Below are 12,601 nucleotides of genomic sequence, written 5' to 3'. Positions count from 1 at the left end.
GCTCTCCCAATTACAGTAAAACCTTATATACTTTGTTCATTGCAATCAAAAATAGAAACATTTATATGGGGCTTAATCGGCCCCTGCATAAATTGTAATACGCTATATAGAACCAAACTAAATGGAGGTGTAAATGTCCCAATTTTGGATAATTACTAGGCAGCTCAAATTGCCTCCCTTACTCAAATTCAAAGCACTACAAATCCCCCATAATGGCTACTTTTTGATTAGATAAACTGCGATCCTATTACACTTAATTTCATAATGTGGATTCCTCCAGTATATCACCCTAATCATCTTAGTCCACATCTACAACATCTACTGAAAATAAGGGATAGTGTTACATTTTCTCGCAACCTTATATCAACACATTTACCATTTGTTACCTATATTAAAATGTCCCCTCCTCCCTCCAGGTTTAGAATCCCCTTCCAAATTTAAATGGTGGACAGATAACGGATTTACTGACGTATATTCCTTCCTAACTAGTGAAGGAATAAAACCTTTTTCATACTTTAAATCCTCACATGAAATCCCAGAATCCGAAAAACAAAACTACTTACAAATACATAATTTCATTTCATCTTTTATAATAAGTAAATCTTCTCTACTAAAACTAACAACCTTTGAACGTAAATGCAGAGACAATCCACTTACTAACGGATTCATCACTTTTATACGAACCTCAATACAATCTGCTAAATCACATAATAAACCCTCATATATGCTGAATTGGGAGAGAGAGAACAAACACTGCTAACTCTTTAATCAGGATCAATATACTGCGAAATTCATACAAAATCCTATACCGATGGTATTTTACGCCATCTCTAAAAGCTAAATTTGCTGATGACTATTTTACACACATTTGGTGGTCTTGTTCAAGAGTTATTAAAAATAAATCTTAAACAAACTCCACTAGAAGCATCATTAAATAAAGGTATTCCAAACATATCCAAAACAAAAACTGATAAGCTTCATATTTTGTGATAAGAAAATGACTATTGCAAGCTCTTGGAAAGCATAATTTCTCAATTAAAAATAGTAATTCAGAAAAATAATAATATTATGAGAAATGAGAAATTGCCTTCTATTACACAAAATACACATGATACATTTCTAAAGACCTGGGACCCGTGGATAAACTATACTAAATAAATAAAGATACTCTTTCTATATATTACAGGTATATATATCTCCCCTGAAAGAATATTTCATTTTATTTTCCTTTTCTCTTACTTATTTCTTTAATTATCTCTTTCCTATAAGTTATCTTTATTATATTGTATGCATTTATTTTTCTTTTACATTATATCTTAAATTGTATCATTTCATGTTAAGCTGCGTACACACTTCCAATTTTTGTCGTTGGAAAGGATCTTTCACGATCCTTTCCAACGACAAAGGACTACACGATGCATGAATATACAGCATATACAGCACCGTTCATGCTCTATGGAGAGGGGAGGGGGAGAGTGACGGAGCGGCACCCTGCTGCGCGCTCTCCCCCTTCCCTTTCATTAGGATCGCTCGTCGTTCATCGTTCGTGGATCCGCCAGGAATACAGACATTAGAACAGTACAGAATTATATAATACAGACATTAGAGCAATGTTTCTCAGCCTAGGTTCCTTCAGAGTTTGCTAGGGGTTCCGCGAGCAATTAGCGCCTCTTGCATAGTTCCCAACTGTCCTGTTTTTCATACATGGTGTAGTGTAGTTATTCATTTGGCTGTTTTAACCTTTTATGGGAATGGGTAAGGGGTACTATGTACCAGGGTCAAGCAGGGGGTATCTGGGGCCCCCAGACCACCTAAACACTGGGCTATGTTGTGGGGAAGAAGCTGTCCGCCCCAAGGATGACCACTGTTGGGGGCAGACAGGTCTCGGATTTCCAAAAGAGAGCTACACACTTTTTTTTTACCCACGTCTTGTTGAGAAAACCAGATTCCCAAGGACCTTTTATGTATAGGAGAGGAGGTACATGTGCTCACTGCCCGATTTCCTATCCAGGAAGGTCCCAAGCCTATTGAAGGGTCTGGTTTTAATATTGAGGGGAACCCATGATGGTTTTTTCCTGGTTAATAAAAAAAAAAGACTTTAGCCAATTAAAATGCAACATTTTTATTGTTTTTTTTTTTTTAGGTTTGATCTATTTTAGGTGTGTGAATAAAAGTGTTTGGTGCAATGTTACATTTTTTAGATGGATGCAATAAAGGTAAAGGAAGAGTGTCGCCTGGTAGGTTTATTGATTAGTAATATGTTTTTAGCCAATAATATATATATTTTGATTATATTTGTATTTTTTTCATTCTCTATCCTCTGTGAGCAGAAGTTACAGGCTGCCAGCTCTCTCTGAAAGTAATTTACCTTGTATGCAGACTTCACTTCATAGATCAGTAACTGTTTGCTGCTTACAGGAGAGCCCTGCTGTACCAGAGTGTGTGCTGTATGAGGCTTGGTTTAGTTTAGTATTGTTTTGCAAGTAGTTTTAATAACTTAAAACCTATTGGAACAAATAGTTGAATTTTTGGCAGGCGGTGGCAGTGTTGCTGTATGTTTTTTGATAGTTTCTTGCATAGACCAGAATTAGAACTGCTTTTCAAGTGTTTTTCACAAGGAATTTCAATTCAAGGAAAAAAAAAATTGAAAAAAAATTGCTTTCCCAGTCACCTGCAAAAGCCAAAAAAAAGCCTTGCCTACTACTACACATCACCTCCGGAAACATAAGTGTTGCCAGTAGGCACCCATAAAAGCTAAATGCCACAGAATTTATTAATAATGCAATAAAAGCTAAACATTATGTAGGGCGTTGGTTACACTATTACAGTACAAGTGATTGCACTCATTACAAAACATGGGACACTAGGAAGTTGGATCATAATAAAGAGGCCACTGGACAGTTAAGGCATGATACAATGACAATGGAAAATGGGATAAACAACAGGGACAGGCGTTGGAAGGTTTTGAACATATTATAGGAGGACGGTAGAAGCTGACACATTTATGGGTTTACCGGACGCCTATGGCACAAACAACTAGGGATGTTAAATTTGTGTGGGTTGCCCTGCCCCCAGGTGTAATGTGGTGTATATAGTGATACCTCGGCTAACAAAGATAATTTGTTCTGGAATCACATTTGTTAACTGAAATCTTTGTTAGCCAAAAAATGATTTCCCATAGGTTTCTATTTAAAAATATTTAATTTGTTCTGGATGCTGTCCACAATTTAAACATAAGTTTTATAAAAAAAAAAAAGTAAAAAGCACTTTATAAAAAGTCATAAACTCACCAAAGGCTGAGATGAACACCTTCCCATTTAGAACAATCTCAACATTATTAGGCAGCGCGGTGTCAGTTACTGTATAAAATCCTCACTCTGAGTTAATCACAAAGCAAAAAAAAAAAAAATATTTATGAATCCTAGACATTCATTTTAAAGGGTTGCAAGAGGTTGCGGAAGAGCTCATCATTTTAAGATCACCCACAACCTTAGCTGTGTTTAGCAAAAGATTTAATCTTAGAGAGGGGTTAAGATTTAACCCCCCTCTAAGACTCTGTCCTGCACACAATGAGCAGGGAAGCACATTTCATATGTAAAGGGTGTCTCTCCCTTACTTTCTCATACAGCATACAGTACTGTACATTCATCATGCACTATGTTAACAGACGCCTTACTTCCTCCTTTTTTTACATTTTTAGCTGAGTCTTTTAAACAGTGGTAAAAAAATTTGTTAGCCGAAAATTTGGAGGGCAGTTTGTTAGCCGAGGTATCACAGTACATTGTTCATTTGTTCTACTGTCTCTGTACCATCACAAAAGATGACAGTGGGACAGTGTGAATGAGGAACACATGGAATTTATTTTATATGTTCTTTTTCGAATTTAGTCATATTGACATAAAATATTACAACAATAATAATTAATAATGGACTCCCACACATATTGTGAATGGTGAAAAGGCCCTGCAAACACCACACCCAAAATGTGTCTTTTTTTGCAGACAGCCACACTCTGCGGTATTATTCTACATGGGTCACAGAAACAAGTTCAGGTCTCCCAGAGTTCTCTGTGGTTGCATATGTGGATGATAAAGAGATACATCAGTACAACAGTGACACTGGAAAAATTCATTCTATTGCTCCCTGGATGAAAAAAGAGGGAAACGAATATTGGAAGGAACGGCTATGGAGTGCCCACTATTTCCAGCCTGTATTTAGGAGTACTGTGAGGGTGGTGATGAAACGCTTCAACCAGACCGGAGGTAAGAGTTCCTCTAGAATCTTAGAAAGTTTTGCATGTTTTATCTTATCCAATCCAACAGAAATAATATAATCCAATAATCCAATAAGATATAATATGAAGGAGTGTGGCTGGAAGTATGGGTAAATTGTTGCTAGTTTTACTAACCAATCACACTGCTAGACACTTTTGTTGTTTGCTCGGTCAAGCATTCGTATTCATGATCCAAAATCAGAAGCTTTCACTCAATTCACCAACTAAATTTCAGGCGCATTTGCGCGGAAGTTAGTAACAGAAATGCATCCCCGGCAGTTTTACACTGGTGAGCTTGCATTAAAAGTCACTGTTCCCCTAAAAAAAATTCTTTCTAATGGCACACATATTACCCTTAGCCCTAAAAAAAAGGTTTGTGCTGTTCAAATGTTTAAAACATCTATGTGCGCTAACATTTTCCCACAAAAGTAACAAGCACACACACGTTCTTGTTTGTTTTTGTTTCTATAGACATATATGTATATGTGTGTCTATATATATAGTGTTTTAACTTGCTTTTTCCTTTTGTCTTTTTCTTTACTTTGAGGGGGCTGTTGTTTTGTTTGTTATCCTAATCTATGTTGCTGCATTTTATATTGTGCTAAAGGGTAAGCAAAGTAGCTTCTTTTTTATTTTATTTTATTTTATTTTTTACTTTGAATGTTTTAATGTCTATTGTGCAATTTTGAAGTCAATGTTAATGCGATGGTATTGTGTTTGTGGCCATATTGTTTAATTGCAAAATTCTGCCTTTATTACCACTTTCAAATGTTTGTCCTGCATATATATTTTCTAATCCAGTTTTCCACCCGTGGTAGGGCAAAATTGCATATTGGTTTGGTAAGTATTTTTGGAATGCAATATTTGTTAGGCCATTTTTTATCTATTTTGGCTTTGTCTTATCAGAAGAAATAGGCAAAGAAGGCTTTTTGGTCCACATATGATTCTCAATTTATTCAGAAAGAACTATGTACATAATACATTCAAATACCAATATGTGACAATGGGACAGAGGAAACGAGCGGGGTCAAGTAGGAGTTTGGTGTGGTAACCATGCAGACATTTGTACTCAATACTTGTGGAAAAAATGACAACACATTGCAGAAGAATTGCTAAACTACAGAAACTGGCATTACAAACCAGGCACAAAAACATTGCAGCAACAGATGAAACTGACAATAATGAGGATTACAAGGTCACATCAATGCATAACATCCAAGCGAACTTACTTACTCCCCTTATTTTTTAAGTACTTACATACTTAAAAAATAACAAGAAGTGCAACAAATGTAACTATAAATGAAGTTTGTGATTGAGCAGAATGCAACATAAAAAAGTAGCACTTACAAAAAAAAACATTAAGCATTAACGATTCGACTGACCTGTAAAATGGACTATGGATGCGCACAGAACAGGGCGCAGGTGTGCGCTAATCAATTGCTGTCACCTCACCATTGAGGTAATATCTCCTTCTGAATCGCGGAGCTGAAAATTAATCGCCTTAATTGGTGTATTCAAGATCTTTGCAGGAAACCGGCAGGCGAGTTCACTAGAACTCGGCCCCGACACGCGCTAATAGAGTTTGCTGACCGGCGCGTACATATGCGCGTCGATCGTACATGCATTTTATTGATGAATCAGGGCAAATAAGTTAACGTCACTGGAAAGGATCTTTCCTGATTAAAGTTAAAGCACAGAAAGAAGATATGAAAGTTAATAGCCTGAACTAGTAAAAGCCTTGATTTGAATCTCAATAAATTGTGAATAGGCAACTGAAACATTTCACATGTGGTAGTGGTAGGAGTCAGAAATTGGTGGCAATAATGCAAAATGCCTTCAAGTCAAAGAAGGAGTGATTGGGGGGTCCTGACACTTTGACTTGAAAGGGCAAGGTAAGAGTGGCTCTTAAAGTTATGGTATACATGCACACAGATGTAACATATATTGATGTGTGATATATATTGATTTACACCTGACTCCCTTGTAGTATATTTCTGTTTTCTCCATAGGATTTCATAGTGGTCAGTGGATGTGCGGCTGTGAGCTGAGAGATGACGGCAGCATAGTAGGGTATAGCCAGATGGGATATGATGGGAGAGATGTCGTCTTCCTTGACAGAGAAAGAGGGATCTATATCCCAATTGTACACGAGCTTCAGCTCACCACACAGGAATGGAACAGCCCAGAAGTGGGATGGGGGAAGGCAATGAAGCATTATCTGGAAAATATCTGTGGTGAAGTAATAAAGAAATTTGTCCAACACGGGAGAGAAGATCTGGAGAGAAGAGGTAACAGCATACCATACATTGTGTGATATAATCTCTCTGTGGGGTGTTTATGGCATTTGCTATTTTATTCATTAACACCTGATATACACATTCTGAAATCTGGTAAATGAAGTCATACCGTCTACCATAGTCACACCTGCTTACACAGTAACGTCAGATTAGTTGCTGGTAATAACTCCCCAGCAGCAGAAAAGTCACCCACATCAAGGCAATCCTAGGCAGGAGGAACCCAGGACCTGCTGGATTTTGGGAGTGCTATACACAACCAGAAAAATGCTCTTGCTGGCTAAATATTTGCAAAATTTCACAATGTGTTGAGGGAACAGCAGTAAAGTGAGGCCTGGCAGTTCAACCTCATGAATCTGATGGGCCCTAAAAAACAAACAACTGTATTTTAAACATTTACCTTGGTGGTCTTTTATATCAATTACAAAACCTAAATTTAATTAAAAAGTTCCATTTCTTTACATCGGAGCCGGTCTTTGTCTATCCCAATCACAGGCTGTGTTTCTACCTGTCTGTCCTATCAGTTTTTATGCAACTCGGAAGAACTGACGAGCATATATGGGCACAACCGGTAATCGGGAAGGACACTGGCATAAAGAATTAGCTAGACAACTTTGTATGTTGGTAAAAAAGCCACTTCTTTTTATAAAGTTCCATCAGCTTTTTGGCAAGAGGTAGAAAGGATACATAGGAGCAGCAGATCTTGAAAAATACAGGAGCAAGAGAAATATATGCATGAAACCCCTGTGACAAGAAGTGTATGTATCGTAATGAAAGCTTCAGGATTCATGGTAAAAGCCATAAATCTGGAGAGAGGTTTGAAGTTTCTGGAAATGTGCGGTGTATTTGAAAGTTTATATGCTTTACATAATAATGCATATCTAATATTATACATATTTCTCACATCAAACAGCCAGTAAGGTGATTTTCCTAGTTCCTAATCCAGCAATATAGCTTCCCAAATCTCCTCTTCCCTTCAAACTAAACAGTAAATCTGCAGTATTACATCTGTCCAATTATACATGATTATACAAAAAATATTCTAGTTGAACTAGAAAGCAGTACAGTGGTCAATCCAACTATGCTGCATGGCAGAAATATGCAAATAACAATATAAATATATTTGTATTTCCACTGCTTATCCAGCTTTTTGCCTGGGGTTTGCATGCACCTGCACACTGTGATCAGTAAGGATTATCACATTTATACTTTGGCAAATGAAGGTTTAGTGCATACAACCTGGGGACAGTCACCGAGGAAGCACTTGCGGGTGTTAGTGTGCTATGTTGGTTTAAAAACTGGCTAGTTAACACATGTGTTAAAGGGGGTCACCTTATTGCTGATAAGGATACTTGGAGTTAAGGTGTATTTGCTGTACGATTTGACTGGGAAAAGACCAATGAAAATGTCCTGGGCATGGGATCTTACTATAATGTATATGCTGCTTATAGGATTTAGGACTGGCCCAGCATGCTTACATAGGACTTAAGTTGGATTGTCCCTGTGAGAAACTGAAAGTGATGGAATTGAATACAATACTTGACTATGATTACATAATATTTGCATACTGCCTTTATAGTTTCAGAACTAAAATATTGTAAAGCTGTAACAATATCTGTAGTTGCCAAAGCAGCTGTGAAAGCTATGAAATTGAATTTAAGGCTTCTATGTGAGAAGAACCCAAAGAAGCTGATATATGTACATTAGTACTGTGCAGAGAATTGGCAAACAGATGTGTGGGTGATTTTGCAAAATCTGTCTACCATTATATATAGTATATATATATATATATTTTTTTTTCCTTTATTATCCCTCATAGTGCGTCCAGAGGTAAAGGTGTGGGGACGCCTTCGGTCAGACAAGGTGACAAGACTTCATTGCCTGGTGTACGGGTTTCACCCCCGAGCTGTGGATGTGAAGTGGATGAGGAATGGGGTAGACCATATTCCTTCAGATGAAATGACTCCAATTCTCCCCCATCCTGATGGCACCTATCAGATCAGAGTCAGTGTGGAAGTGCCAAAAGGGGAAGAAGACACTTTCTCCTGTCATGTGGAGCACAGCAGTCTGGGAGATGAGAATATCAGTGTAAAATGGGGTGAGTAGAAGATGATTTACCTTGAATGCACGCAATGTCTGCCTTCATGAGAAATTCTTAAACAATAATGTAATGTATAATAATATACCACCTAAGAGCTGTGCCCTATAAATGTATACATGGTAGGTTCTTTTATTGCGTCATCTGATTTAGAAAATCATTGACAGCAATAAAACATCATGTGTTACCATCCAAAGCGTTCCATGACAATTAAATTGTCTGCCTAGGAAAGTCATCAGAGTTACCACTAATAAAATAATAATATACCTAAGAACATAAGATCACATTAGGTCTCTAACCGATCCCTGTCAGTGTTCAAGACAGAATATTTTTTTAAGCGTGGTGGGATGAAATTGTAGGCAGGTGGCAGCCCCTGTATTGTGACCCAACTCTTTAGTAACCAGCCAAAAACAGCCCAATGGTTACTGAAAAGTGTTGGGTGGTGCGCCCGGCCAAAAGGGGCTGGGGAGAACACTGCCTGTGATCATGGCAAGGTGAGGCCACAGTTGGGTCTCTTGGTGAACTCAAACTTTAGTCTGTAATCCCTGAGCACAGATGTCAGAGGAAAAATCTAAGAAAACAGAACTATGGCTGTCTGTTAAAACGAATGTGCTGCAACACTTAATTATGAAGGCATCTTGACATACCATTCTCCCTTATTATTATTATTATTATTAATAAACAGGATTTATATAGCGCCAACATATTACGCAGTGCTGTACATTAAATAGGGATTGCAAATGACAGACTAATACAGACAGTGATACAGGAGGAGAGGACCCTGCCCCGAAGAGCTTACAATCTAGTAGGTGGGGGGATTTCACACACAATAGGAAGGAGGATATGTAATGATGGGAAGTAGTGATGGTTTCAAAAAACAGTAGAAGATTGGTAGGCAAGTTTGAAAAAATGTGTTTTGAGTGCTCTTTTAAATGAGCAGAAAGTAGGAGCAAGCCGAATAAAACGAGGAAGACCATTCCTGAGACTGGGGGCAGCTCTAGAGAAGTCTTGTAACCGTGCGTGTGATGAGGTTATGAGTGAGGGAGGAAGTCATTAGTAGGTCATTGGAGGAGCGGAGAGAGCGGGAGAGCGGCAGGGGGAGTATTTTTTTTTTAACAAGTCAGAAATGTAGGTGGGACAATAACTGTGGAAGGATTTGAAGGCAAAGCACAGGAGCTTAAATTTCATTCTAAGGTGAAATGGATGCCAATGAAGAGAACTACAAAGAGATGCAGCAGAAGAGGAGTGGTGGGAAGGATGGATGAGTCTGGCTGCAGCATCCATGAGTCGGGTTAGTGGAATACCAGAGAGGAGGAGGTTACAGTAGTCCAGACGGGAGATGATAAGAGCATGCACAAGGAGTTTGGTGGTCTCAGGGGATGTTTAATAATTGTGACTTTATATTATAAGGACATATACAGTTTTATTTTGCACGCTGATTATTTTTTTTATTTCTAGATGACAATGGTACAGGGATGAGGGAGACAGACAATGCATAAAGTATTATCATCTGTTGCTTATCCTTAGATTGTCACAAGCTAAAAGCAGCACAAACTGAGATGTGTTTATTTAATTTAGAAAAGTTAGGAAAAGTCAGGAAGAGCATTGTGCATTGCATGGAGTGAGTTGGGTTGTAGGACCTAAAGTAGTCATGTAGAAGTCATTAATCAAGTTTTATCTTTTAAGTAAAGAAGTCAACAGGTCCAACAATACAAACCATCCTGAGGCATTTAGCACTACTTGTATAATGTTTTACTATTACCTGTCTACTTTTAGAACATTTCACAGCCTGATCTTGTCACTGGTAAGACTATTTTCACAATCTCATGATCTCTCTTTGTGCTTCTCTATCAGATCCTGACAATGGCCTCTCGGTTGCTGTGATTGCTGTCATTGTCTGTATTGTTGTCATCCTCATTGTTGCTCTTGGTTTTGGAATTGTTTTATTCAAAAGTAAGTGACACATTTTGTTTTAGTTTTTCTCAGATGTTACTTTCTTTTACATGGTAAATAAACAGTTTTGGGGAGATCAGCAGGTACTTTGCTAGACCCAGATCCTCAGCTGTAAGGAGAAAGTTTCATTGAGGTACAGGAAATAGGCTATAACATTCTCATTGTTTTGTACATAGCACTTAGCACTATCTGAGCTAAAATGGCAGCAAAAACAAAATGCTGTATTTCTCAAGTGTATAACACAATATGACCTAACCATGCAATATGGCTTCTTTTAGTTTTTACACGGATGAGATTACATTGTGACAAAGGCAGACTTGATAACAAGGCTTACATAAAAGGTTTGGAGACAAGTTTTATTACTTTTTATGCCGGACTGAACCACTGTTTTAAGTTAAACACAGCCAAGCAATATCAACAATAGTAATATAATTGAGTCATCTTTTACTGTTTAACCCTTTCAGGTACTTAGTAAAATGGTATATGGTTGTAAAAGTAATAATGTTATAGCAAATCATTAGGAATACACAGGAACAATTGACTAAAGTTTGCTTTAAGGCACAAATCTGGGTCATTTTATTTACTTTCCCCTTAAATGTGAAAAAAGCAGTCCATTACACACTTGTTGTATAGTACTGTCCCCAGCGTCTTCTCTATCAGAACATGTCCTCAGTATTATTGTTTAACCAAGGAGACTAAAGATACATTGGGGTGATTTTTTATTATAAGGAGGATAATTCATTTTGCTAAGGAATAAAACTTGTTTTCTTTAGTAAATGAATCCTCATTAGGGCTGACTTACCAAGGTGAATTATCACTCTCCAAGGTGAGCTGAGTGAATGTGGATATAGTTCACTTTGCAAAGTATACCCAATCATGTGCAAGAATATCTAGGATTTTTTTCTTTATCATAATTGTATGGGTAAGCCAACAGAGCTTCATCTCATTTAGCAAGTAAAAGATCGATTTTAAAGGAATAATTCTTTTTGCTTTGTGAAGAGCCTAAATTCCTATAGAAAGTCAACCCCAATGCATGTGAAGGGTGGGTCTTCTTTTATGAGTTGTCACTACAGCACACTGCACTCATGGGGTATTGATAAATCAAATTATGAAGAGGACTGTGCACATTACATGACCAGCCTGAAGACAAATGGAACAAGTATTTATAATATAAAAAGGATAAAATACACAGAAAAGTGGGGATGGGGGAAGCAGTCTGACATGTCGTAGAACAGGCATGGTGTAAATGAGTGTGAGAATTCCTGATATTCACAGACCACATAAAGGATTGAGCATCAACGTACCATCCAGGGAACTAGCATTATCAAAAGGAAAGGTCTCCAATGGCAGTCTATATTATGATGCCTTGGAGTCCTATTAATGCTTTATCAGCACTTATATTGTGTTACTTACTAAAAATATCAATCACTTTTTAATGAAATAAACATTTTATTGAAGTAACCCTGTTCTTTTTGTATTTTATAGATTAGGCTGATTTAGGCCTTCAACCAAATATCCTTTGTATATCCTTATGTACTTTTTAAATATATTTCTAATATATGACTGTTTGTGGGCCCTTAATCCACAAATACCTACTGATCCTGCCAGTTAAGTCTAACTCATGTAGTTTCCTGGATGATGTTGCACAGCTACTAAATTCAAAGCTTTATTGTCCCTCACGTAGGCTGTGGCTAAAACTTTAGTTGGATGAGAAGATGCTGCAGGGAGTTTGGCTATTAGCTTTGTCACTTCTACTTCTATGCTTGTAGGTTGTTGATCAGCACCTGAACATGCCTAGCCCCCCCCCCCAAGTCTGAAAGCTATTTATTACCAAACAATGCTTTGCAAAACCTTACTGTATGACTCCCCCCATAGGATAAAGTTTTAATAAACTGTTGAACTTCTCTAAAAGGAACTATACCTAGGAGTCTATTTGTTGAAACCTAAATGCGCAGACCAAAGTCAGGATACATCAGCTGTATG

At 37.5% G+C, this 12,601-nt stretch overlaps 1 protein-coding gene across 1 annotated transcript; it reads left to right on the top strand.

Moving 5' to 3' along the window:
- Positions 1-3,934: 3,934 nt before the first annotated feature.
- Positions 3,935-12,184, top strand: LOC140344222 (class I histocompatibility antigen, F10 alpha chain-like). Its single transcript, XM_072431222.1, has 5 exons — positions 3,935-4,262; positions 6,283-6,561; positions 8,387-8,665; positions 10,520-10,618; positions 10,897-12,184. The coding sequence occupies exons 1-5, from the start codon at positions 3,950-3,952 to the stop codon at positions 11,040-11,042; spliced, it is 1,116 nt and encodes a 371-aa protein (XP_072287323.1). The 5' UTR covers positions 3,935-3,949; the 3' UTR covers positions 11,043-12,184.
- Positions 12,185-12,601: the final 417 nt, after the last annotated feature.

This window comes from Pyxicephalus adspersus, chromosome Z (genome assembly GCF_032062135.1).
Source record: "Pyxicephalus adspersus chromosome Z, UCB_Pads_2.0, whole genome shotgun sequence".
Lineage (NCBI taxonomy): Eukaryota > Metazoa > Chordata > Amphibia > Anura > Pyxicephalidae > Pyxicephalus > Pyxicephalus adspersus.
Note: the sequence above shows the minus strand (reverse complement) of the source record. Positions and strands in the feature narration are given on the sequence as shown.

Coding starts and splice junctions, on each gene's coding strand:
- LOC140344222 (XM_072431222.1), top strand. CDS start 3,950: ATGGTGAAAAGGCCCTGCAAACACCACACCCAAAATGTGTCTTTTTTT. Junction 4,263..6,282: donor ACGCTTCAACCAGACCGGAG/GTAAGAGTTCCT, acceptor TTTTCTCCATAG/GATTTCATAGTGGTCAGTGG. Junction 6,562..8,386: donor AGAAGATCTGGAGAGAAGAG/GTAACAGCATAC, acceptor TATCCCTCATAG/TGCGTCCAGAGGTAAAGGTG.